At 39.1% G+C, this 22803-nt stretch overlaps 2 protein-coding genes across 2 annotated transcripts in view; both read right to left on the bottom strand.

The window, feature by feature from the left end:
* Nucleotides 1-10636: 10636 nt before the first annotated feature.
* Nucleotides 10637-22803, bottom strand: part of LPCAT2 (lysophosphatidylcholine acyltransferase 2) — a 32004-nt gene continuing 19837 nt past the window's right edge. Inside the window, exons 11-14 of the mRNA XM_009276784.1 lie at nt 21564-21717; nt 14512-14610; nt 12548-12689; nt 10637-12274 (exon numbers count right to left, since the gene is read on the bottom strand). Of these exons, the coding sequence (XP_009275059.1) occupies nt 12027-12274; nt 12548-12689; nt 14512-14610; nt 21564-21717 (643 nt within the window). The 3' untranslated portion in view covers nt 10637-12026. The remainder of the gene's footprint in view (nt 12275-12547; nt 12690-14511; nt 14611-21563; nt 21718-22803) is intronic.
* Nucleotides 19267-20013, bottom strand: CAPNS2 (calpain small subunit 2). Its single transcript, XM_009276730.1, has one exon. It carries the CDS (start codon nt 20011-20013, stop codon nt 19267-19269), a length of 747 nt encoding a protein of 248 aa, XP_009275005.1.

The following is a 22803-nucleotide window of genomic DNA, read 5'->3' as shown; positions in this document are numbered from 1 at the left end:
CAAAACTTGGTTCCAGTCCCCGCTGTCGGGTAAGTCTCTGCAGCCCCTATGGGGAGAAGGTGAAAATGGGTCAGAGCTACAGAGGCAGCAGCAGGGCACAGTTGTCTTACTGGAATGAGTATGATGCCAGGAACAGAGAAGTGCTGGAAGCTTCGTGCTATGTTTCTGTGGTATAACAACACTGCTCTGATGGCACACTAATTCAGTTTTTTTACTTTTAGGAACCACTAAGGCAGTATTGATGCTTCCTTAACTGTGCTAGTTCATTATCATACAATGTAATTATCTGATTCTGGTATACAGTTTGTAGGACCTATTTTCTGGGGCCTGTTTCTTGGCAGATATACCTGATAATGCAGCTTCCAAAAATGTACATTGAAAGGTCAGACTGCTGTGCTGAATAATTTATTATTTGTATTTTGGTGGGGTCTGGGGCCCTGTTATGATAGGCTCTGCAAAATGTCTAACATAAGGCCAGTGTTAAAAAAGGTCCAAGTTTAAAAAAAAACAGAGAAGAATATGTAATAGGCTCAAGTCAAAATCCCAACCTTTTGGAAGGAATTTGGATGTAAATTGGAACTTGGCAGCTCTGGAGGGTTTATAATTAAAAATGCCAAATAAAACTCTGGTAGGAGCCTTACCATGTCATTGCTGACATTAACGTTAGGCTGCCTTACTGGGATTGATAGAGGCTTTCTTCCTTCTTGTTTAATAATGTATTTCCTCTTGGAGGAAAACTGTGGTGGTAAAACTCAGCAAAGCCAACAATGTGTCTCATAAACAAATTCATTTCCTTCTTCAAACATTGTTTCATTCAAGAGCAGTACATTCAAAATTCCTTTCAGCACTGGGTCTTTAATTGGTTCCTTTTGCAGGAATGAAGCAGCCATTCTTTGAATCTCCCTTGAAGTTTGCTGAATTTGTTAAAATCTACTGTGTTATCTCCTGTTGGGAATGCATCCTTTACTGAATTGCAGCAAGGGAACGACCTTGATAACGTACTTGATGTATGACTTTATTTGGAGTTTCTTAGGAAAAAAACACACATTTGTTTTTAACGGTGAGCATTTGCCTGTAATATGTAAAAAAATCACCCTTAACGTGTCTCTAGAGGGATGCAATTGAGTTTCAGGACTGTTTCATGATTTTTAAAACAAACAAATGAGGGAGACCTGTTCTTGGAGTGATGGGATCTCATTTCATCTGTCTCTGAGAAAACCTCAGCTGCTCTGCTTCTCCCAGAAACTCATTTAGTAAGGCCCAAGGAAGGGGTAATAGGGCACTTTATTAGGCATAGCTTTTGCTGCATTTCTTGATTCATTGATTTTTTGTTTTTCACACACTACTGTGATGTACAGATGTGATTTGAATACAGCTCTTTTTATTGAGACTATACAGTCTCTTTGCCTCCAGTTACTAAGTGTAGTTATCTGAAATGCAAACGTGTCTGTGTTACTTCCAGTGTTTGATGTTCTGTACAGAGAAGAGACAGAAATGGAGAGAGTGAAGGTAAAGAAGAAGCGATACGATCGAAATGATTTTGTGACTTAAGACTGAGCGCTGACTAAATCTGGGAGGAATAAGCACCCATTTGGGAAGTGTTTCAGCAATCAAAAGAACTAAGTTCAGTTTATTATATTCTGTAGGAACAAATGAAATTCAGATTGCTAGTTGCCAGACATTCATTGAAACAGTTATGTAACTAAAGTTACCTTGATTTTAGCATTAATATTGCCTGGAAGAGCATTAATATTTCCTGGAAGGCTGCAGTTTAGGTTAGTGGTTTGTATTCTCTCCCTTTTTGGGATGGTTTGGAATTTTTAAAAATATTTTTATCCAATCAAGGAGTAGGGGACACAGCATGTGATTGCAACCATATAGCAGGAGTGGTAAGTAAGGCTAAAGCTATGGAATAAGGTCTGCGGTGTAACCCAGGGCTGAATGTGTTCAATTAAAACTATTCATTAAATGCTGTTTCATGATGATGAGAGATTCAGAGAAAATCAGCACTGGTTTTTGAACCATTTATCAGTTAATGAGAAACCAAAGTTGTAATGAGTATGGTGATGAACGTTGACTAGTTATAGTAGAAGCTTGTAAGTAAGAAGAGACCAGAGCAAAATATGACACCATGGCAATGTTCCCTCACCCAGCCCTGAATAATGAAAGAACTGAACAGAAATGGCCTTTGCTGGAAAAAAGCCTACACACACAGACCTGCCTTGTGAGCCGGCACTGACTTTCAGTAGCAATAGCTATGTCAATGTGCTGCTGTGCCATATAAATGAGATGAGCTTCCTCATGCATAAATGAGGCTTTCAGCAAAGAAAATACACGGGGTTTGTTGCACTGGGTGGCAAACATCTTCCATTACCCCCATAGCAATGCTGACTGAAAATTACTTGGCGTTTGGCAAGAGGAGATACCTGTAAGCCAAAAGGGCTGTGTCATGCTGCTGCTCTGCCTCTAGTTGCAGTTGCCTCATTACCAGGATGAGAGTTGTTCTTCTGCCAGTACTGTGAACGCTGCCTGGCTTCTCATCAGTCTTTGCTCTAAGAAAGCAGTGGGGGAAGACTGGCTTGTGCTTTTCTACCAGTCCTGTGCTTAGGTCCTCCAGACAGCTTATTTTCACAATTAAAATGGAGTTAACAGGGATTTTCTTCTCTTCTATCACACCGTCTTTCTGCCCTGTGCTTGGTTGGGCTGTCTTTTCTGAAGAAACAGACTGAAAATGTATTTTAAGGATACTTGGTCCTGTAAACTATAGGTGGCTTTTGGAAAATGGTACTTTAGGCACAGAGGTACCTTTGAGCTTTAAACAACATGACCTTCTGTCTCTGGGCACTTCTACACAGCATTTGTCTAGAGATCAAGGTAAATTTTTACTTACCTGAGATGCTTCCTCTGAAGTAACTGCTTCTGAAGAAATAGAAAAAAGCTCTTGATTTTTTTTTTAATCATTTCCCACTGTCTGAAAGTGGGTGCCACCAGTGGGTCACAGGCATTGGTCTAGTGGCAACTTCTAACTCAAAATGAATATTCTTGTCTGATGACTCATTTCACCACTAAAGACACGAGCTATAGAGTTCTAGTAACTGAAGACTCCACATCTGTTATGTGTCTTATTCCTTAGAGTTTGGGTGACCTCATTGCAATAGCACTGTTTTTAGGAGAGAAGAGATGTTAACCTTATTATCCTGGGTTGACTATAGTTAAGGTTGCATCTGAAACAATTGCCAAGGTGGTTTTTTTACTGATGTTTTTAATTAAGCATCACAAATATAAATTGGGTTCAGTTTTGCTACATCAGTATCATTTATTATGGAGAGCTTTGTGAGTTGAAATATATGTAGATGGCCAACAACTTAATGACATTAAGTTATTTTATATTTTCTCAGTTAGAATATGGTGGGATACCCTGATGGCTAGGCCTGATGTAGGATCAGAATAGGATTAGAATATATTTTTCATCTAAGAATAGCGTGGGAGTTTCAATATTTTAAGGAAAGGAGTGAAATACTTAATATTTATTGCACTTATAGCACAAATTACTTTCAGAGAAACATCCAGTGATTAGGAATGATTCAGTCTTGACGAATTACCCTGCCTTACACAGTGATAGAGCTAGACACTTCTAGCTGGCTTCGTTTTGTGTGACCGGTGTGATACATTCCCAAGAGACTGAAGCACTTTCTAAGGAGGGAAAACATTGTCCTCGTCGTATCAACAGTACTTCTTGGGTACATTGTGACATCCTTTTTGTGGGATGTGTTTGTCACTGTGCTGTATGGGAGATGTGTGCGTAATGAACCCAGTGGAAATAAACAGTGTTTTCCCCCTTATGAATATTTGATCTATGATTTATTTATCCACCCAGACTTGGACTAATAGCATGTCAAATGCTGCCTGTTTGTTTTCCTGTTGACATATTTCTATCAGCAGTGTCTTCTGTATTATGGACAGGAAAAATATTAGCAGACTTATAAAACAATGGCCTAACGAGACCAATTCTTTGATGTAAGCTAGATGGACTCCACTTGGGAAAATAAGAGATTAAGTGGAGGGGAGGGGTTTTTTTGTCTACTGTGAAATTGTTCACATTAGACTGGAAGAAGAGTAAATTGAGACTGACTGACTCCACCAGAAGGTCAGACACCGACCGGTGCTGGCAGGCCGGTGCCTGCTAGGGCAGAGCTTGCCTATGTACCCCTGTGTAACTGTATGGAGACCTGAAATCTCTTTCTTTTGTACCTTAGCATGCACCAAATCATGGTGGAAGGAATCAGGCTTGATATCACTGAAAATGCCTAGTGACAGCAAGCAAGTCAGAGATAGCTGCAGGTAAGAAGTACAAGTATTTTGATAGGGAAAAAGATGCTAAAAGAGTCTAAATGCACCATATTGCCATAAATGATCAAATCTGTTTAATCTGTGCTTTTCATGATCTGATGCTGAGTTTGCCTTCTTGCATCTGGAAAAAAATATCAGTGGGAGTGTTAAAGCAAAGAATGTCAAATTTGATTACAAAGTTTGGGACACCGCAAGCACCCATGGGTAATTCACTTTATCAGGAGTCAGAACTCTGGTATTTCTCTCTCTGCTATGCCAGTGCCCTCCTGTGTAACTTTTGGCAAGGTAGTCGCTTTCCTTTTGCCTTGTCTATTTATAAACTGTTGAATATCCAGGAAAGGTAGAAACTCATTACATGCTTTATACAATAGTTAGTTCAATGGCTGTTTCTTCTGCTAGAGCTGCGAAGTCCCTTGTAATAAAATGAATAATAATGGAGAGTTTTGTCAAAGGTGTCTCCTATTGCTTGTCATTGTCTGAAGGCCTGGTTCTCTTTGGTCCACAGAACATCTTTTCTACTAATAGAGAAGTTTCCACTATATAAACCATAGACTTTTGCCTTTAAAATTGGCAATAGCAAAGGTAGAAAGAATGGCTCCTGCTCCTTATTTCAAAGGTTGTTTTAGGTTTAGTGTAGCTTTGAGTTAATAATAGTTCAAACCTGCGTTCAAACTGCATAGGTGAAAATGCTACTGTTTTGCTCTCCCCAGTGTATATTGACAATATACTTTTCTGCTTATAAGAGACAGGCTGTCAAAGACGTAATTAAATAACATTATGGAGGTTGGCATGCTTTAATTCAAAAGACCAGCATACAAAATCTAAACATTTTAAATTATTTCTGCTTTGAATGGCTGCTGTAGTTCATGGCTGGTTATCTTCCATTTCAAAGACTTCCGGCATTGAGGAAAACAGCTTTCCTAAAAGCTGCTGGCAGTTCTGGTATGACTCCTGCTAGTCTCCTACACTTTTTCCTGTTCATTTCTTTTTTACGTTTTAAGAAAACATTTTGAATTTTCCTGCAATCTTTGATATCAGGAGATATGAGCAGAAGCACAGACTTTCGTATCTAATTGTGCACTTGGCCTTATCTTTGTCTGCAAGGCTGATGTTTACCTTTGAAAAGGAAATCATTCTTTTTGAACAATTATAGCCTCTAAGCTTTCATCATGTCTCTCTAATTTGTAGTGCTTTGCTTCTAGTGCACTGTCAGATGCTTAGTGAAGTTTTAGGAAGGTAATGTCCTTAACAAAAGGGAAGGGTCTTTTTGTTGGTTTTTTTTTTTTTTTTATTAAAGAAGAAAGCTCTTTTTAACAATAGTCTGAGCTGATCAAAATGGTCTTGATAAACTGATCTTTTAAATTCAGTAAGGATAAAGCTAAGATACTGCAGTAGGCAGGAATGAGCAGTTGTAGGAAGAGAGAAAGGGGGAAGCTGGTTAAGGAGCAGTTCTTTAGAAGAGGATCTAGGGCTTACAAATCGGCGATAGCTGTGTATGAATGGGCAATGCGTGTTGTTTTAGAAAAGCCAAGCCTTGCGCTGGATGTGTATGAGCAGGAATATTGACTGCAAACTATGTAAAGAAAGGCTGCTAGTCTACTAAGGAATGGTAGGGCTGGAGCTGAAGTGCTATCTCCAGAGAACTGAAATGAAAATAAACAGAAGTCTAGAAAGTGGAACCTGTGAGGAAAGAATGAAAGAGGTTTTGCTTTTTGGCTTAAGAAAGGCAGGCTGGGAGATGCAAGAGTGAAGCAGGCGTGATAAGCTCTGGATATATGTATGTACAGGTATAAATAATTACCCAGCAGAGAAGTAAAAATGAATCAATTCTCCTTGAGCAAGTTGAACACAAGACCTAGTGACTTCAGCTGCAGAAGTATTCAGGTTAGACCATGAGAAAAACTTTTCTAACAGTAAAAATTGTTAAGCAGTGGACTATATTGTATGGCAAGGCTGGGCAGTCTTCCTCTGCGGAGGCCTTTAATGACAGGTTTAATCTAATGAATTTGCACTTCTGCAAACAAATTCTGTTTGCTGGGTTTATAGCAAGGGAATAATTTTTTGTGTGTGTTTATTGGGTATTCTTGCTAATAACAAATTCACAATGAAACATAAGCTAAGTAACATTCTTAAAATGCGTCAATTTTGCTAGCAACTCCTAGAAAATACAAATCCCCAATCTCCTATATAAAACCCATGAGTGGTTTGAATGATTCCTGTTGTAGCTGTAGTACTGTTACACTGCTAAATTGAGTCTTATGCAGCCATTGTATAACCTCAAGAGATAACACGCGCAAGGAGACTTCTAGAAACTAGGGAAACATGCTCGCTCCTACCTATGCCCAGTTTAGAACAAAGCAATGAGCATGCAGGTATAGCTTTAAAGATGAGCCTTGCTTAAACCTCATTTTAACATACAAAAGAAGATTTTCAACAGAATGTTTTTTAGATAGTCTAATAAAAACTAACCAATGAAAAAAAGTAACAATTGATTTACTTTTAGCACGTGAAAGCATGTAATAGCATGAAAACATAGAATAATAGTGATGTGAGAATAGAGGAGGGGCATATATTTACTTTCAATCTGTTGTGGCGTGGGGGGCTTAAAAAAAGACAACAGTAGGTAGTGCCTAGCTAAGGTAATGAAGTATTTCCTATTATAACATTGTCATGTGTCTCTGTAGTCTCACCAGTCAAGCTGTGGTTGTTACAGAATATCTTAAACTAAGAGGGTGGCACAATAAATGAAAACTTTCATGAAATTGAATCAATTGTGATACTGTTCACGTTGGTGAGGGTGGTGTAATTCTTACCACCAATAACAATAACTAGCCATGGAAATTTTTCATGTTTTCTAATTATTATTATTATTGTGTGCTTTTAATAAGTCCAAAGTATCTGATTGATGCCCACAGGATTAAGCATACACTTAAGTGCTTAGCAGAAGTTGGGTCCTCAAATGACCCTTCTGTATTTCCTTTGTCATCGTACTAAACCTGCTGTGCTTCTTGAACTTTATCTGAGTAAGTGCCGCATACTGTATTTATATCAGACACATTTTTTTTTGTTTGCATTTTGGCTTTATGAAATGTCAGAATCAATCTTATACTAATGAAATGTCCAAATTTCATCTCAGCTATGAACATAGCTGCTAATCCTATAAGATGTTTACTTTCTGCCTCTCTGGCTATGTATAGTAACAGAGAGTCTCCCAACTTAAGCACTGCTGACAAACGTCTCCCTACTGCTAGCCAGTCTAATAAATGTTATTTCATTGAGTAAAGATTTAAAATTAATCAATTAAAATCCCTTGCAACCTTTGACAAGTTTGCTCTTACTGCAGGCCGGTAAAAGTAGTTACCTGAATACTGCATGTGCCCCCTGAATCCCACCCAATTCAGTAATTTTTATGTTTTAATCTTACAATTTCTTAACTGTAATCATTGCGGAATACAGCTTTTGATGGTAGTGGCTGTGTTTTAGGCAGAAGCATGGAGGGAGAAAGTAGAGAGAAAAGTAGGCTGTTCCAAGGGATGCAAAATTGACAGGAAAAATATAAGCCGAAGGCCACTGACCAGAGTCCAACCTTCCTAGCAAATCATACAGAGCCTAAGTACAAACCTCCCAAACCTTTCTTAAAAATCGATCTTAATTTTTTTCCTGTGGCATTCTCAAAGTGAGAGCTATGTAATTCTCAGCATGAAATCTCAGGCTGCTTTCCTTGTTGAAGGCTGTGGTCAAACAGTTTACAGGCAGACTGTCCAAAGAGTGTGGGTGTGTTTGTGTGTGTAATGACATTTTTTACATTTAGTTTATAAGCTTCAGGCCCTGATTTTCCACATCCATGCATTCTGAGTAGCCTTTGGCACCTATGCAAACACCACTAGAAGCGTGCTCAGGCAGAATGGTGTATTTATTTGCACTGGCATAGTGCCTGAGGAATTACACAGGAATAGGGCCCTGGTGTGCTGACCACCATAGAAAAAAAAAGATCTCAGCAAATGTTTCTCAGATTTCTGATACCCAGGGAACACTTTGGTTTAGATGGGAATTGCTAGGCAGATGACAGATGTGGCCGAGCAGCCCTTACCCTGTGCAGCAGTCCTATGAATGGTCATTAGTGGTTGAACAGGCAGAGCACACAGCCGTCTTGCAAACCATTTGGGAATCACTGAACTTCCCCCCCACCCCCCTCCCCACCCCCGACGTTATGGAGCAAGCTGATAAGGGAGAGGAGGTAATGCCCACAGGAACATTGTGGGAATACGATTTGGTGCCTAACTTGTTCTGATGTAGATGAGTACAAAAGCTCAGAAGCAGCCGCCACTGCCTGGCTTGGTACCTCTGACTGATGCTGCACAGCTATTGGCTGTGAAAATAGGAGATCCATTTTTGGATGCTTTCTGGAAGTGTTACTGCCCCTTATAGTTCTACTAATGGACAGCAACCAGCCAAGGAACTATGTGATTTTCGGCAGTTTAGGATCAGATCTTACAGCAGTATGATCTGGCATGAAACCTGGATGCGTTATCTCTATTTCTGCATTTATTTAGGCAGTGCCACTGATACAGCAAAGGAAGTACAAATACAGTTTTAATTTTCTTGGATCAGAAGATCTTTCCCTCAGAAATCAACCTCTGGTGTGGCCAGTAGAGACCCTGTTGATTCACCTTCTGTAAAGAAATTGATCAGGATTTAGAGTGTTAATATCTTCCTTGCTCCAGGGTGAACAAGGAAGGTCACTTTTCTAGGTGACCCGCTGTTGCCTTTCATGTGTTCAGACACAGGAGCCTAGCTTTAAAAAAATGTAAATGAGATTGATTCATAGTGCATGTACAAAGTTATCAGAAAACATGAAAAACAGCAGCGCATGGGCCTTCGTTCTTGAGAATTAGTTGTGTTTTCTTCCTCTTGTAATAGATGTGTCCTTGTCTGATTCTCACCCTTGTTCAGTTAAGATTGCTAGAGTTTCTATATACTTTACAGGGTCTTATTTTGGTATCTGTGAAGGATTTATCATAAAATCCATGTTACAGCATGACAGAGGAGTACTGATTAAATAAACGATGTTTCCTATGGTGACATGGGACCAAATATACCTTTCTAGCCCAACTGTGCAGGACTCAAAATGATCCTTAAGCACCCCGTAGAATTAAGAACTTACACCTCAGGAAGCCTCAGGCAGAAAGGTGTCATCCCTCAATGCCTGATTGAGAACCATTTTCTGTTTAGTATTTTTAACCTCCTTCTGTTTAGTTCCTGCTCTGCCGCTTAATGTAATGCCCGTTTGTTGCAGACTGCTTTTAGTTTGGTTCTTTTAAAAGCTCCCTGAGGCACAATGATGCCTAGAAATTAATGTATTCCCTTCCCGCACATCAAGCAGATGTGTGTATATTAAGTTAGTGTCTCTAACGTTTAGCTGATTTCTTTTCAGAGCATAGTTGAATCACTGCTACATACCAAACCCATTTGTGGCCTTTCCTCCTTAAACTATTGGGATACGTAGACTTATACACACAATATTTTTAGCTTTAATTGCAAAGCGCTTGTGTGACTTGCAGGTTTTTATAAAATCACTAGTCCTAAATATGCTACACTATTGGGCAGCATAGTGCTCCAGTTGTTGAATGTGGCTGGATTCAACAGGAGCATGCGTAAGGCACCCTTGACATTCCAAGACCTTGAAGTGGTTATCTTTGTCATCTTTGCCCACCTATCTTGTTCTTACTGGTTGGCATAGAAGTTGTCTTTGAAAAGGTTACTGCCGGTTGAAAAGCTGAGGACTTTGGTTAACGTGCTAGGCAAAAGCATCCTTGCCAAGGAATTAACATGTATTCCAGCTAACTGTATAGCCAGGTTAGGGTAACTCCTGCTTCTCCTTCTCTAAAGTGAAAGAAAATCCTCTCCTAATGTTCATATTACACAAAGCCATGATCGTTACTTCCTAACTATGGTTGAGGTCACTCATTTTACCTGTAAATGGCAATGCTTTATTTTCCATCAGAAAACGGTGGTATCTCTCCACATACCTGCAAATCTTCTTTGTATCATATCCCCTCTTGCTGAGATAGCAGAAGTAACTCTTTGGAAGAGCATCCTACTTTTCTACCCTTACCATAAAGAAAAGTGCCATCACACTCAGAACTAAAAATGCCATCTTCAGGTTGCATTGTGTTTATCAAGGTAAGACATCATAAGGATGATTTCCGGGAAGTCCCCCCAGCCCCTTAAGGTAGACAGAGTACCCTTCCCACTGTACTAAAAAGACTTAGCTGTTCAAGTAAACTCTTTTAAAAATATAAATTTATTTTAAGCATGTGAAACATCAGGATAGGCACGATTATAAACACAGAAAGATTAAACATGGCAATGAACTTGCAGCCAGACAGCGCAAGCAATAACTTAGAGGCAGAGGTTACCATTTCACTTATGAAACCTGCTGAAAATTGGTTATTTTTGGGACTAGACATTCTAAACTTTGCTCATCTCAGTTTTAATTTGAAAATATCCTGTCATTCCACCCTTTCCAAGTTTTTATTTAGAAGTTACTTGCGTAAATACCTAGATATTTTAAATACAGTATAAAGTGCATTCAGATGAAGGACAGAAAAAGGTAAAGGCCCAATTTCTAGTGCACTAGAGGAGACTGAGGCAAAACATACTCAAATCATGGACTTAGAAAGAGCCTGGTTTTGAATCAAACTCTAAGAACACATTGAATAATGGCACAGCAATGCAAACACGGTTTCTAGGAGACAACTTTAGAGTAGATACTAACTACTAGAACTATGGCTTGACAGCATATTTGCCTTTTAAGTTTTGCAGAGCAAGGTCACATTCCTCTGTTGATAATCACTAGAATAAAAATATGCTGAAGTTTGAAATGTTCCTCCTAATGTGATCCTGAACAGTTGTTACTGTAAACAACAGTCTATTTATTTTGAAATAGTCCATTAATTCTTGGGTCTTACTGTCTGCATTTTCCTGTAGACTGTGAGCTGCTATCTTGGAATTCCAATTAGTTTTTTGTTGTTAGAAGTGCAGCCATTTCCATCTTTAACTCGCCTTTAAGCCTAAAGCTGTTTCTGTTAACATCAGTGAATCAGCACGTCTTGTTCAGAAGCTTAGGCTTTATAGTTCCCAAGTAGTTAAGGGAAATCTAAGGACAGCTAAAAGAAAACTGCCAGCTTCAACTCTCAGCTTGTAACTCATTTGTGTGTCTCAGAAACTTGAGAAAGGCTATGGGATATTGCAAATTAAAACACACTGACGTCATTTTTTTCCCTTAAGACATGTTGGGGATGTAGAGGAATTGAGCAGCACCAAAAATTCCACTTGTTTTTACACAAGTGGACTCCTCAGTGTCCTTTCTGAGAGTTCACTGCAGTGCTGGAGCCTCTTACCCCTCTTAGGACATCTGTTACTTTTGTGGAAGCACGAACCTGGAAGACAGTGAACAACATTCCCAGTATTGTGATACTGACATCAAGGACAGAATAGTTACAGTAGTTTTTCCCTTACACTCAAACAGGAATAACTCCTCCTGATATGAAAGTAAAAAAAGAAACATTTTTTTTTAATTGTAACTTCCATCTCTCTTTTATATCAATTGTGCTTATGAATAGGTAGGGAAAAAAAATCCCGTAGAATTCAAAAGCTGAATTCTTTAACTCTTCTTAGTCATCCTTTTTGTCAGAGGTACTTGAGTTATCCTCTTCATTGCCTTCAGGACAGACTTTATTTCTTGCAATTGGTGTTGTTTCTGAGACTGGGATTGTACTCTTTCTAACTGGACTGTGTTTGACTTCAGGTGACTCAATGTCATCCTCCTCCAACATATCTAACTGGTATCTCTGTAGCTCTAGGTATGTAGTAAACAACTTGGCATATTCTGGATGCTTGAGTGCAAAGTCCTTGAACTCATCTGAAAAATATAAAAAATACAGATACTATAGTGTAGCAACAGATTCAAAGAAAATTTCAGTGCTTGCTCCTTTTACTGAAGCTGGTCTCCAGTTACTTTCCTCTGAAGCATCTCAGGCAAATCACACAAAGCATCCAGGTCTGTGCTTCAACAGTTTTCCCCAGAAACAGGGTATGAGAACCATCAGATAATTTCAGGGAGAAAAAAGGTAGGAAACTCTCACTGTCAATATGACTATCAGAGTGCTCTTTGTTACAAAAGTATGTAACTTACCATAGGACAGCTTCCCGGTTTCATCTGCATCTATTTCTTTAAAGAGCATAGAAACGTCAAGCTCAGGCACCCCCAGAGCTGACTGAATAATACAAGCAAACTCGTCTTCTGTTATAGTACCATCGTCATCCATGTCGAAGAGCTGGAAAAGACATTACGTGTAGAAATACTTTAGCATCAGTTTGCCTATGAACCTTCTGTGCACATCAGCCACCCATGTTAGGTTTCTAGTATTCAAGAGGTGATCTGCAAACGATGCCTGGGATTTGAAGAGATTTGTTGCATCTCAGCTACTTTCTCTTGCAAAAGATTTTATGTATTTTCTTTGGAATAAGACTAAGTAGACACTTAGCAAAGGAATGTACATGCTATAGTTGGGATTACAATATTCTCTAATAGGAAAAGTATGTAGCAAACCTGCAACGACAAACAAACCTCACAGCATTAGTTCAGTAATAAAACTCATACAAAACTGGTAAAACCAAAACATAAACAAAGGTTTATGTTAATTGTCACCATGAGCTATGCTAAGGGTCTACTGGATTCAGCCACTGTACACTGGAACATCTTAGGTTTCAGTCTTCATTTTCATTAAGTTATGGTACATCTGCCATCAGATTAAACTTGCCATAGTTTATGCTCTGACATAAAATACCTAAATTTCAGTATATGTGATCTGTCACCCACTAAGGAATTATTGTAATTAACAAGGAATTTTGGTGACTGGAATGCAGGCAGTAGATGTACACTGATCATCCCATCCTTCCCAGCACAGTGACAGTAAGCATCTGCTATGAATCAACCCTTTGAGAAATACAAGGGATGGATGGCTGTAATTCTTAAGTATTTGCTACAGGCAAACTTTCCAATGGCAAAGGAAAGTACATTTAGTGGCAGAGAAAACAAGTAGCAAAAGGAAACCCATAGTTCCATTTCAGACTGAAACAGGCTTTTACCCACTGAACCAGTCATTTCCTGCTGAAACTGTGAATTAAAACAAATTACTAATTTTATAATCTGTGCAGCTGTTAAGATACTGAAAAGTATAGTCGAGAAAACAAACCAATGAAACAGCAACAATAGCTGCTAGGCTTGCTTCTCCATAGCAATCTGTAGTGATAAAACATCCCTGAAAATGCACAAATCACTTCGAACAGCTGTAGCGCTTATCTGTAAAGCAGCCAGTGGATATACCAGATTGCCATAAAAAGTCTGGTACTTCCCAAGTACACATCAGTACTAAAAAGTATCCAGTTTAAGATGAACATGATCCCCATATATCAATATATTATTCAATATGGTTCATAAGAACAAATTAGTGGGTAAAATAAGTGAATCCGTGTCAAAGATCTACTAAAAAAAGTCACTTGATCATTTTCCCATTCAGGGATTCACAACCTGGGCATCCCTGGTCACATATTGCCTGCTTGTACCTGAGATCTGAAAGGAGCTACTGCTTCTTGACTGCTTGTACTATCAGGACACCATAGTACAAGCCAATAGATGATCTTAGATGCAGCCCAATTTTGGATGTGCTAGTCCTGAATAGCCCTTCTTGATTTCTGCCCTCCTCCCCACCACCCCCCCCTTACCAACAGCGACTCTACTGAGCACTTGACCCACAAGAGGATATTGCTCCATCTATTGTCTACTTGTGACATTAAAGAATCACAGCAGAAAAACCTCAGGCGAAAAAACTGCAAGTGCTGCTGAATCATTTTTGGAGTTAGCCTGCCAAGTTACATATTCATTAGTGCCTTCACATGGCTTTTGAAACCCTTTTCTATGAAGCTGATGCCTCCAATTCTCTCCCTCCCCTTCACACTGTAAATGTCAATTGGTTTAAGAGTATTACTCGCATTTGCATAACAGATTGAAGCTATAAACTTATGATTTGAAAGCTAACAGATTTACAGTCAGTCTTGATTTGTCAGGTTTGTAGATTTACACTAAATTGAACTTACCTTAAAAGCCATCCGAATAGTATCTTCTGTGTTGGCTGGGTTACAAAGAATAGACAAACCAATTACATATTCTCTGAAGTCGATGGTGCCATCTCCATTCTGTAACCAAAATACATATGGCAGTAGTTATAGTTAATATAGCAAATCACGTCAAAAGCTGTTGTATAAATCAACTATACAACATGCACTAAGATAGTTTACAACACTAGAGGTATTTGTTCTTCCTGGAAAAAATACTAACAGCTCACTAAATATATGTAATGCTAGGGCTGAAGAAGCAATATACATATTTTCAATAGCTAGGAATTGGGTATCAATTTCTATCTTATAAACACCCAAACAAAAAAGATTTAAAACAACTTACAAGTTTTTCTTTAGTATATGACCTCCGAGAAACCTCTAACAAGAATTGGAATACATGTGTTTAAGGTAACTGTAACAGTTCATGTAGCACTGGCACTTGCTAAAGTTCAGAGACCAATGCAACATCCTACAATAAACAGGCCAACAGTGAGGCTGTTGCCTTGAGTTAATTCTTCCTAGGAACCTTCAGCAATAAAATATATGCCATTGAAAGTACAGCCTGATGATGCAGTAAATCTACATGGTCTATCTTAAGCCTTTCTTTGAAGCAAAGGCATTGCCCTACATGGTATTTTGAAGCCAACACATTGTCCTACCTTTTAAGCCAGAAATGCAATGAATTCATTGTAACAGCCTCTCTGATAATTCCAGTTCTGATCTGAACAAACATTTCAATGTGTTAACTACAAAGCTACATCAACAAAACATTTGAAGCTTGCTTTGATGGGATTCGTGATTAATTCTATGTAAACTGCATTGTATTTGCAGATAGGGAAAATGGCAGATGCCCACTGAAATGTATGCTTAACTCAGCAGTGTTCCTGTGACGACACTGAAAGTTTCTTGAGAGTTTTGGGAAACATCCAGTCTGGGGAAGAAGCCATCTATAAGTGTTAGGTGAAAGGACACAGAGTAGTTAATGAAAGCATAGTAGAGTTGACTAGTAGCTCACAGTTTGGAACGTTCACAACAAGGGCATTAATCAAAACATTTTAAAAGCAAACAAAAGTGTAAAGCGGAGTTCCTTTTGTGGATAATGTGTGTACGTTTCAAGAAGAAAAAGATTTTTAAAAAAGTGGACTCCCTAAGTCTGAGGACAGCACAAAAACTTTTTCAGCCAAGCAAGGGAGGGGTAGTCTCCTGGGTAAATCTGTAGTGAGCCGCCAGATCTAGATTCTATTTCTGGCTCTCCTACCAACTTCTAATGCCCACTCGAGCATACCAACCTTAACCTTTCTGTTCTTGGCTTTCCACTGCTGAATAGTGGAATATGGAGCTTGCCAGTGGAGAAATGCTAAGGCCGCTCTGTAGAGCGCTTTGAAAAATCTTGGGTTCTATGAAATAGGGATTTCTGTTATTGAATTTAGGTCTTAAGATAGTCCTTGATTAAAAAAATATTTGTAACAATGGATTCAGTACTAACTTTTCTTTATCAAGCTATATATTTAACAGAATTTAAAACTGCTAAGATACAATTTTAATTAGCCTTCAAAACTAATTCAGGACTGTTTTGCATGGACAACTGTTATTTGCTTTATATTGATGGTCTAACCAATCTTTTCTGAAGACACGCAACCTTTGAAGATCTTGTACTTTAAAGGCCTGTGAATTTTAAGGAAACTTTTTAGCAAAAATATGAGTAGTCTTTAAGTTACTTTCGTGTGTGTCTAAGTGATATAACTTTTGACAGTTTTTAATCATTAGAAAAGGACAATGTTCTCTCATAAATGCTATTTTAATTACAAATCTGCTCTCGTGCTGCAGTTTGACTTTAAATATTTTAGCTACATCATAGTTCTCAACAATAACAGATCTAACTTTAAAATGTATCATTATAAATCTAAACTCTTAAAACAACTGAGGCAAGAGTGTAGATAATAATTGTTCAAAGTTCCATGGGATGATATTTTTGGACAGTTTTACAGACTGTATTCTTAGCAAAGGATTGTTCGATGCCATTAGAATATTTTTTTTAAATTTAAAGTTAAGAATAAGTATGACAGGAGAAGAATTGGGAAGTAAACTTTAAATAAAATAGTCTCATTTAAAAACAACTTCTGAAATCGGTTAACACAGCTTTGGCTGCACATGGAAAAATGACAAGAGCTAATAAGGGTCATACTATGTTCATTAAAGTGCTAAAACCCAGTAATCAAAACTGAGTGCAATGTGATACACAGAACTCCAGCCATCTAAGTAGGAAATAAATTTACTGTACTTGCAAGATCATGTTGTGACTAGCTTTACTAAACCCTAGGACGCTGGCTAACTTCCAAATACTCTGGCATTTTGGTTAAGGAGAAATGATAGGGTTGTTGCTTGGAAAAAGAGATGGGAGTTAAAATGCAGGAAAACATTCAATGCTTGTGTAGCACCACTGCAAACAAGCATTTGCAATAGTCTTTCTATGCATATCTAGCTGTGTTTGCAGCCTACGCACCCAAGAATATTTTAAGGAAGCAACATGAGAGCTGAGCTCCAATTCTCTAAATAGCAAAGTAGAACATCAATATTTATATATGTGTATTTATGTTACACAAAATAACCAAAACATAGCGTAACCTCAACAACCCTTGTTTTCTTTAAGGTAACTAGTTTTCTGCTACTATTTTCACTATAGCATGCTATGGTAACAAGGGTTTTGTTGGGTTTTTTTTAATATAATACAGTAAATCTTACACTTCAGGAAACAAAGTTTGCATTGTCATGAACAGTCTCCATTTAGAGTTCCACAAGGAGATTAGGGCTAGATAATCAGTTAGCTTTATGCAGTTGGCAAAGCTGTCTGCAAGACAGATGCAGTCAGTGAAGTTTAAAGTACTACTGCCCCAAAACTTTTTTCTCACTATGTAAGGCAACAGGAAAAATCAAGTGTGTGTGTGTGTGCGTGCGCTAGTCATTCCTGTTCTGATTTGCTAAGTAAACCCTGAGTCACTTAGAGGGCTACCACAGAGAAGCTACAACTGGACCACTTGAGGAGGAACTGCAGATGCACCTCTCGTGTTCATATCCAGGCTCATCATCTAAGAGGCTATTGCTGTAACTCCAAAATTTCCACCACCTGTTGCTACATGCAAGTTCTAACTAGTCCGAAAGGGAAATTCTGAAACAAACCTGGTAGGATGGTGCTCACCTAGAGGTATCACACTTGCCCTCGTGCTCAGTTTTCTATTGCTCAAGAGCCCAAATGCCAACTTTGTGCTTTTCCATTGAATAACTGGGAGGGGGGTGAATGCCATTAGGAAGGAATTGGACTAATATGAATATTTTTACTGCTTCTGTCACCCAGTTTGGTATTAAAAAGTGCAGGAGGAAAAAAGTCTGGGCAAAAGTTGTAAGTTACTTTTTCCTAAGTTGCAAGTAAAAGGCTTCTGCAGGCATACCAGGGAGGAGATTTCATCAGTTTGGAAAATACTATTTGCCAAGTGTAACTGCAAGATTTGGAAATCAAAGCTATGGAAATTTAGAAACAAAACCAAACCACAGTACCCCATTAGTACTCAGATGCCCTGCAGGTATTGTGTGGTATTTCTCAATTAGTCACTGATGTCTCCCTGGGGAGGGGCAGGGGCATGTGGACTCTTACGTCTGGAGACTGTGCTACTCCACTCCATCCTTTCGCATTCCAGTCAGCTAGTACACACCCTAGACAATTTTCTTTTAAAGCAGCAGAGCCCTGCTGAGAAATCTGCCTTGTTACATTGCAGTGCAAGAGCTGTTTTCATCAACTATGTAATCTTTGAATTAAATTCAAAGAAACGTACCTTTGACAGTTCATGTTATTCCTTTTTCTTTTACTCAAAAATTGACATCTTGGACAGAACTGCGTAACTAGCCTGAATGGGACACTGCACTCTGATAAAATTTAACTCAGATAGCCAGAGGTTGATTTTGGCTGGCTGGCTGCTATGTGACTGCATTATTACAGCAAGCTTCTCTAAATATAAATGTAGTATTTTAAGTTGTTTTTATTATAACTATAATAAGGTTTCAAGGAAAGAGAGAAAAGACTAGTTAATAGAATTGTCGGAAGGAGAAAGAGGTTGTAGAAGTAGCCTTATATAAGTCTTCAATTTTGTCCTGGCCAGCAGGTAGAACTGACAATACCACTCAGGTTTTGCTTCAGCAGACAAGCATGAAAAAGCAGAAGTAGGAAGGAAATTCAATATGATTATGTAAATTCATTGATCATTATAGTTATTGCAACTTTCATGTTTTTCCCCTTGTTAGAAATAATGGCACAACTCTCTTTACTAGCGATTGCCTTCAGGCAAGCAGAGCTTTATTCCAGCTTAGTGAATGCTGACAAATCGGAACAGTAACATCACAAAGCAACACCAAACTTACAAGCTTTGTATATAATAGTTATATACAAGCCACTTTACGTGAAGAACTAACTAAGCTTTGATCCTTCAACATATTCCTTTGCTTCAGAGTCTAGAGATAGTTTTCTGAGACAGACTTATGCAGCTGTCCAACTGACAACTTACACAAGCCCTTCATAAAAGCAGACTAATGCATGCACAACAGGAATTGCAACACTTTAAGCTGAGCTATCTACCACTAGCTACATCTGCCTTAGAACAAGGAAAAGACTACAGTTCTATAGTACAGGATTGTAGTCTTCCATGTATATCTTCCAGACGAAGCTTATTCTTCTCTGCTATGCCTTCACGAATACATGGTCAGCTGCAGCCAGTCTTCAATGGTCATTCTGATCTGTCCATCTCCATCTCGGTCCAGGGACTTGAAGGCCCGGAACATGCTGTCCAGTCGTACCAAGCAGCTAATGAAGTTGTTGAAATCCATGCTACCGTCCTCGTCAGCATACCGGCGCACAATTACCTGGCAGAGTTGTTCGTTCAGGTGGAACCCTGCAGCCTTCAAGGCATCCGGCAGCTGAGCTCTCCCAACAGTGCCTGACTGATCAGTATCATACTGCTTGTACACACATTGCCATTTCTTGATGTTGTTCCACAGGTACTTAAACTCTTCAAAGCCCAGTTTGCCATTTGTATCACTGTCCATGACGGCCACCATGCTACGGCATGTGTCTAAGCTGAAGCCATCTGTCTTCAAGTCTTGATGTCTGGAAACGACTTTGTTCAGGATGTCCCTTAGCTCTGTGGCACACACTTCCATATCATCTCCAGCCAGCTGGACAAAAAGGCGACGAAACTGTCTGATCTCATCACTCTCATAAGCTTCCACATTCGTAAAATGATTGTGAGGAGGTGGAGGTGGCTCTGGATTATACTGAGCTGCTGCTTCACTTATAAGATTGACAAGACCTCCAACAAGTCCTCCAAGATTCCCTCCACGTCCACCTCCTGTTAGGAGACCTCCAAGGCCACGTGCAAGGCTCCCTCCACGACCACTACCACTTCCTCCACTCAGCAAAGCTTTAGCAAGGAACATCGCGAAGATTTTTTGAAGGGAGTTACTCAGAGATCCAGTGCTTCTGTAACTCTCTGAAGCTGTATTGCGTCTGAGCTGGGTGTGGGCAAAACACAGCTTATCTGCGTGCTTAGACTTCACCATGTCTGTGCATGCCTCCAGCTGCCAGTTATCTCAGGTCTCAGTAGTTTCTGTCAATTGTTGATACGCCTCAATTTCTTTTTTCCTTCTCTGCATAGTTAGCTTTATGTGATTTGAGGAATCTTTTTAGAAAAAAAAGTAACGATGAGGCTGAAAGCCACAGAGCAGAAGTCTCAAAATACCTGTGCTCATAATTGAATCAATTTGAAAAGAGCCCGGCCACATTAGTGTGACTCAGTTAAGCTGATCTCCTTAAAGATGAATGCAGTGAAAGCTTACTAGAGTCTTGTCTGTTCTTGTAATCTTTTATGCCTTCAACTTTTTGGTGAATTGAGCATTACATTGCTAATTCTAGTCACTAACGCTGTTGTGCCAGATAGGGAAAGTGAAAAGAGTCTTGATTTCCCTTAATTATTTTGGTTGCTGCACCATATTTCTATTGTATGTACTGTGCTTCAGGACTCGGACTACATGTTCATACGAGCCAATGGTCCAAGATGGGGAGGCACAAATGAAGAAAGGATGAGTACCTAGCTCTGCTAGAGCTTCAATGCATTCAGCAATTAAGGAAATACATTTGACTCTTCTTTATTTTAGAGCTTGTAAAACCTTTTTATCTGGAAAAATCCTGAAACAGTTTTCATCGGCATATACAATGCAATGACCTGTCAAGGACAGGGGTACTGCTAAAGCTAACTTGATCAGGAAGAGTGATGCTGAGTTGGGAGAGCTCCTACAATAAGAAACAAACTCCAGCTCATAAGCACTTGCAGTACAACATGCTGCTTGCACTGCAGCACATATTGGATGCCTAGAAGTAAGATGAATTCTATGCTACGCTCTAATCATTGATGCTTCTGGTATAGTCAGAGGGGTGCATCCACAGAGCAATTTTTCTCATCTTCAGAGAGAAGTAGAAAATGGGAGAGATCACCACTGACTATGGAGGAAAGCCTAAATGATCAGATTAACACGTAGCCTCCTTTATGGCTGGAGATAGGCAAGAGGAGTCCTTATACTGTCTAATAGCACCCTTCACAAACACAGCAGGAACATACACTCTAGTCAGCTTCAATCTGCCTTAAATTATCTTCTTACAACTACATCAGTTAATTAAGCTGTCACAGTGTACGTAAACTCAAAATCTGGGGTAGGCAAAAGGAAATATTCAGCCATTACCAGCATGAAGATTATCATCTGATGGTGGTGCAGCAACTTGGTCCAAGAGATGGCTGTCATCTCACAAGCTACAAACTGACCAACCTTTTTCCATCGAAACTTAAGAAGGAAACTGTAAGAGTCACTTATCTTGCCTACAGGAATTGCTAACCAAGAAGCATTTACTAAGCTGGACATAATGAATTAAATATCCTTTTGGGATGTGATTTTTAACAAAACATCGTCAACAAGTCAGTTAACCAACTACTCACCCTGTCAAAGAGTAGAAACAGCTCTTTGAGGACATCTGAAATAGGCAGCTTCAAGTACCCCGCAAACTCCTCAATTCCAATTCTTCCCCCTTTGGAAGCACTCGCAATAGCAGCAAAGGTATCCAACTGCTCTCTGACATGACTCCATTTTAGGCTATGCAAACATGAGGGAGAGGAGATTATTTCTATACAGCAGATCTCGGACAGATGGAATTTCAGTAGGAGTCATTACAGTGTTCAAAGATGAACAATAGCCAAACAGAGCATGTGCATAAAGCATTAGAAATGCTGTACTTCCAACCTGATATTTTATGTGAAATCAGCAATTAAGGACTGCTCCCCCTGGTTATTAATATTAAAAGCAGGCAGTTCTATGCTTGGGTATATTAGACTTCCTTAGAGTAACTTCCCAAACCAAGAATCATCTGCCCAGTTACTAAGCTAATCTAGCAGAGAGCTTTTCATTACCATAAATTCAGGTACAGCATTATTTTGCTGCATCATGCTCTAGGGTGAATATTTCCTTAACAGAAGGGAATAGATCTCAGCTCTGTTAGCTAACTCTCTACCCAAACGCTAGTATTGCTACAGTCTGAGAAGTATCTGATCTCTCTGCAGAAATGCACCACTGCATCTCAGTAAGAATAATTAGGATTGACGTGTAACTATTGAAGATTGTTCCAGAGAGAGTTCTATAAATGGACATAATAGCAAATATGTAATAAGTCAAGATTCACTGCACACATACTTCAGATTTGACCACAGCCACGCCAGGTTATTTGATGGAGTTACTATATGATTAAGTGGTTCTGTCCTCAAACGCCATTGTATCCAGACAGAAAAAGTCAACACCACGAGGGAAACATGGCTGCACAGTACAACTAAGAACATTAAGCCACTGACTGAAGTCTCAGGCTGGAAAGAAGTTTTACTTCCTACCACACACTGCCTGTGTATCTCCACAAAGGCAATTTAAATTGGGCACCAAGATTACCATGAAGTGCCTAAAACAGGTATTGCTCTATCTTCCTCACCTTTTGGTGAGATAAATCCATAAAAGATTAGAAAAATGCATTTTTCCTCTTGTAACACTGCCCACAAAAATTACTTGGGATTAGTTCTTACTGGGATTTTCCTAATCTCTGATTTCCATATAGTTTATGTATATAAGTTGTATGCATAAATACACTGTATTACACATGGCCAAGTCAGTTGTCAGGTAATTTATCCTTTTGTAGAT

Source organism: Aptenodytes forsteri, unplaced genomic scaffold (assembly GCF_000699145.1).
Source record: "Aptenodytes forsteri isolate BGI_AS27 unplaced genomic scaffold, ASM69914v1 Scaffold33, whole genome shotgun sequence".
NCBI classification, from domain to species: Eukaryota; Metazoa; Chordata; class Aves; order Sphenisciformes; family Spheniscidae; genus Aptenodytes; species Aptenodytes forsteri.
Note: the sequence above shows the minus strand (reverse complement) of the source record. Positions and strands in the feature narration are given on the sequence as shown.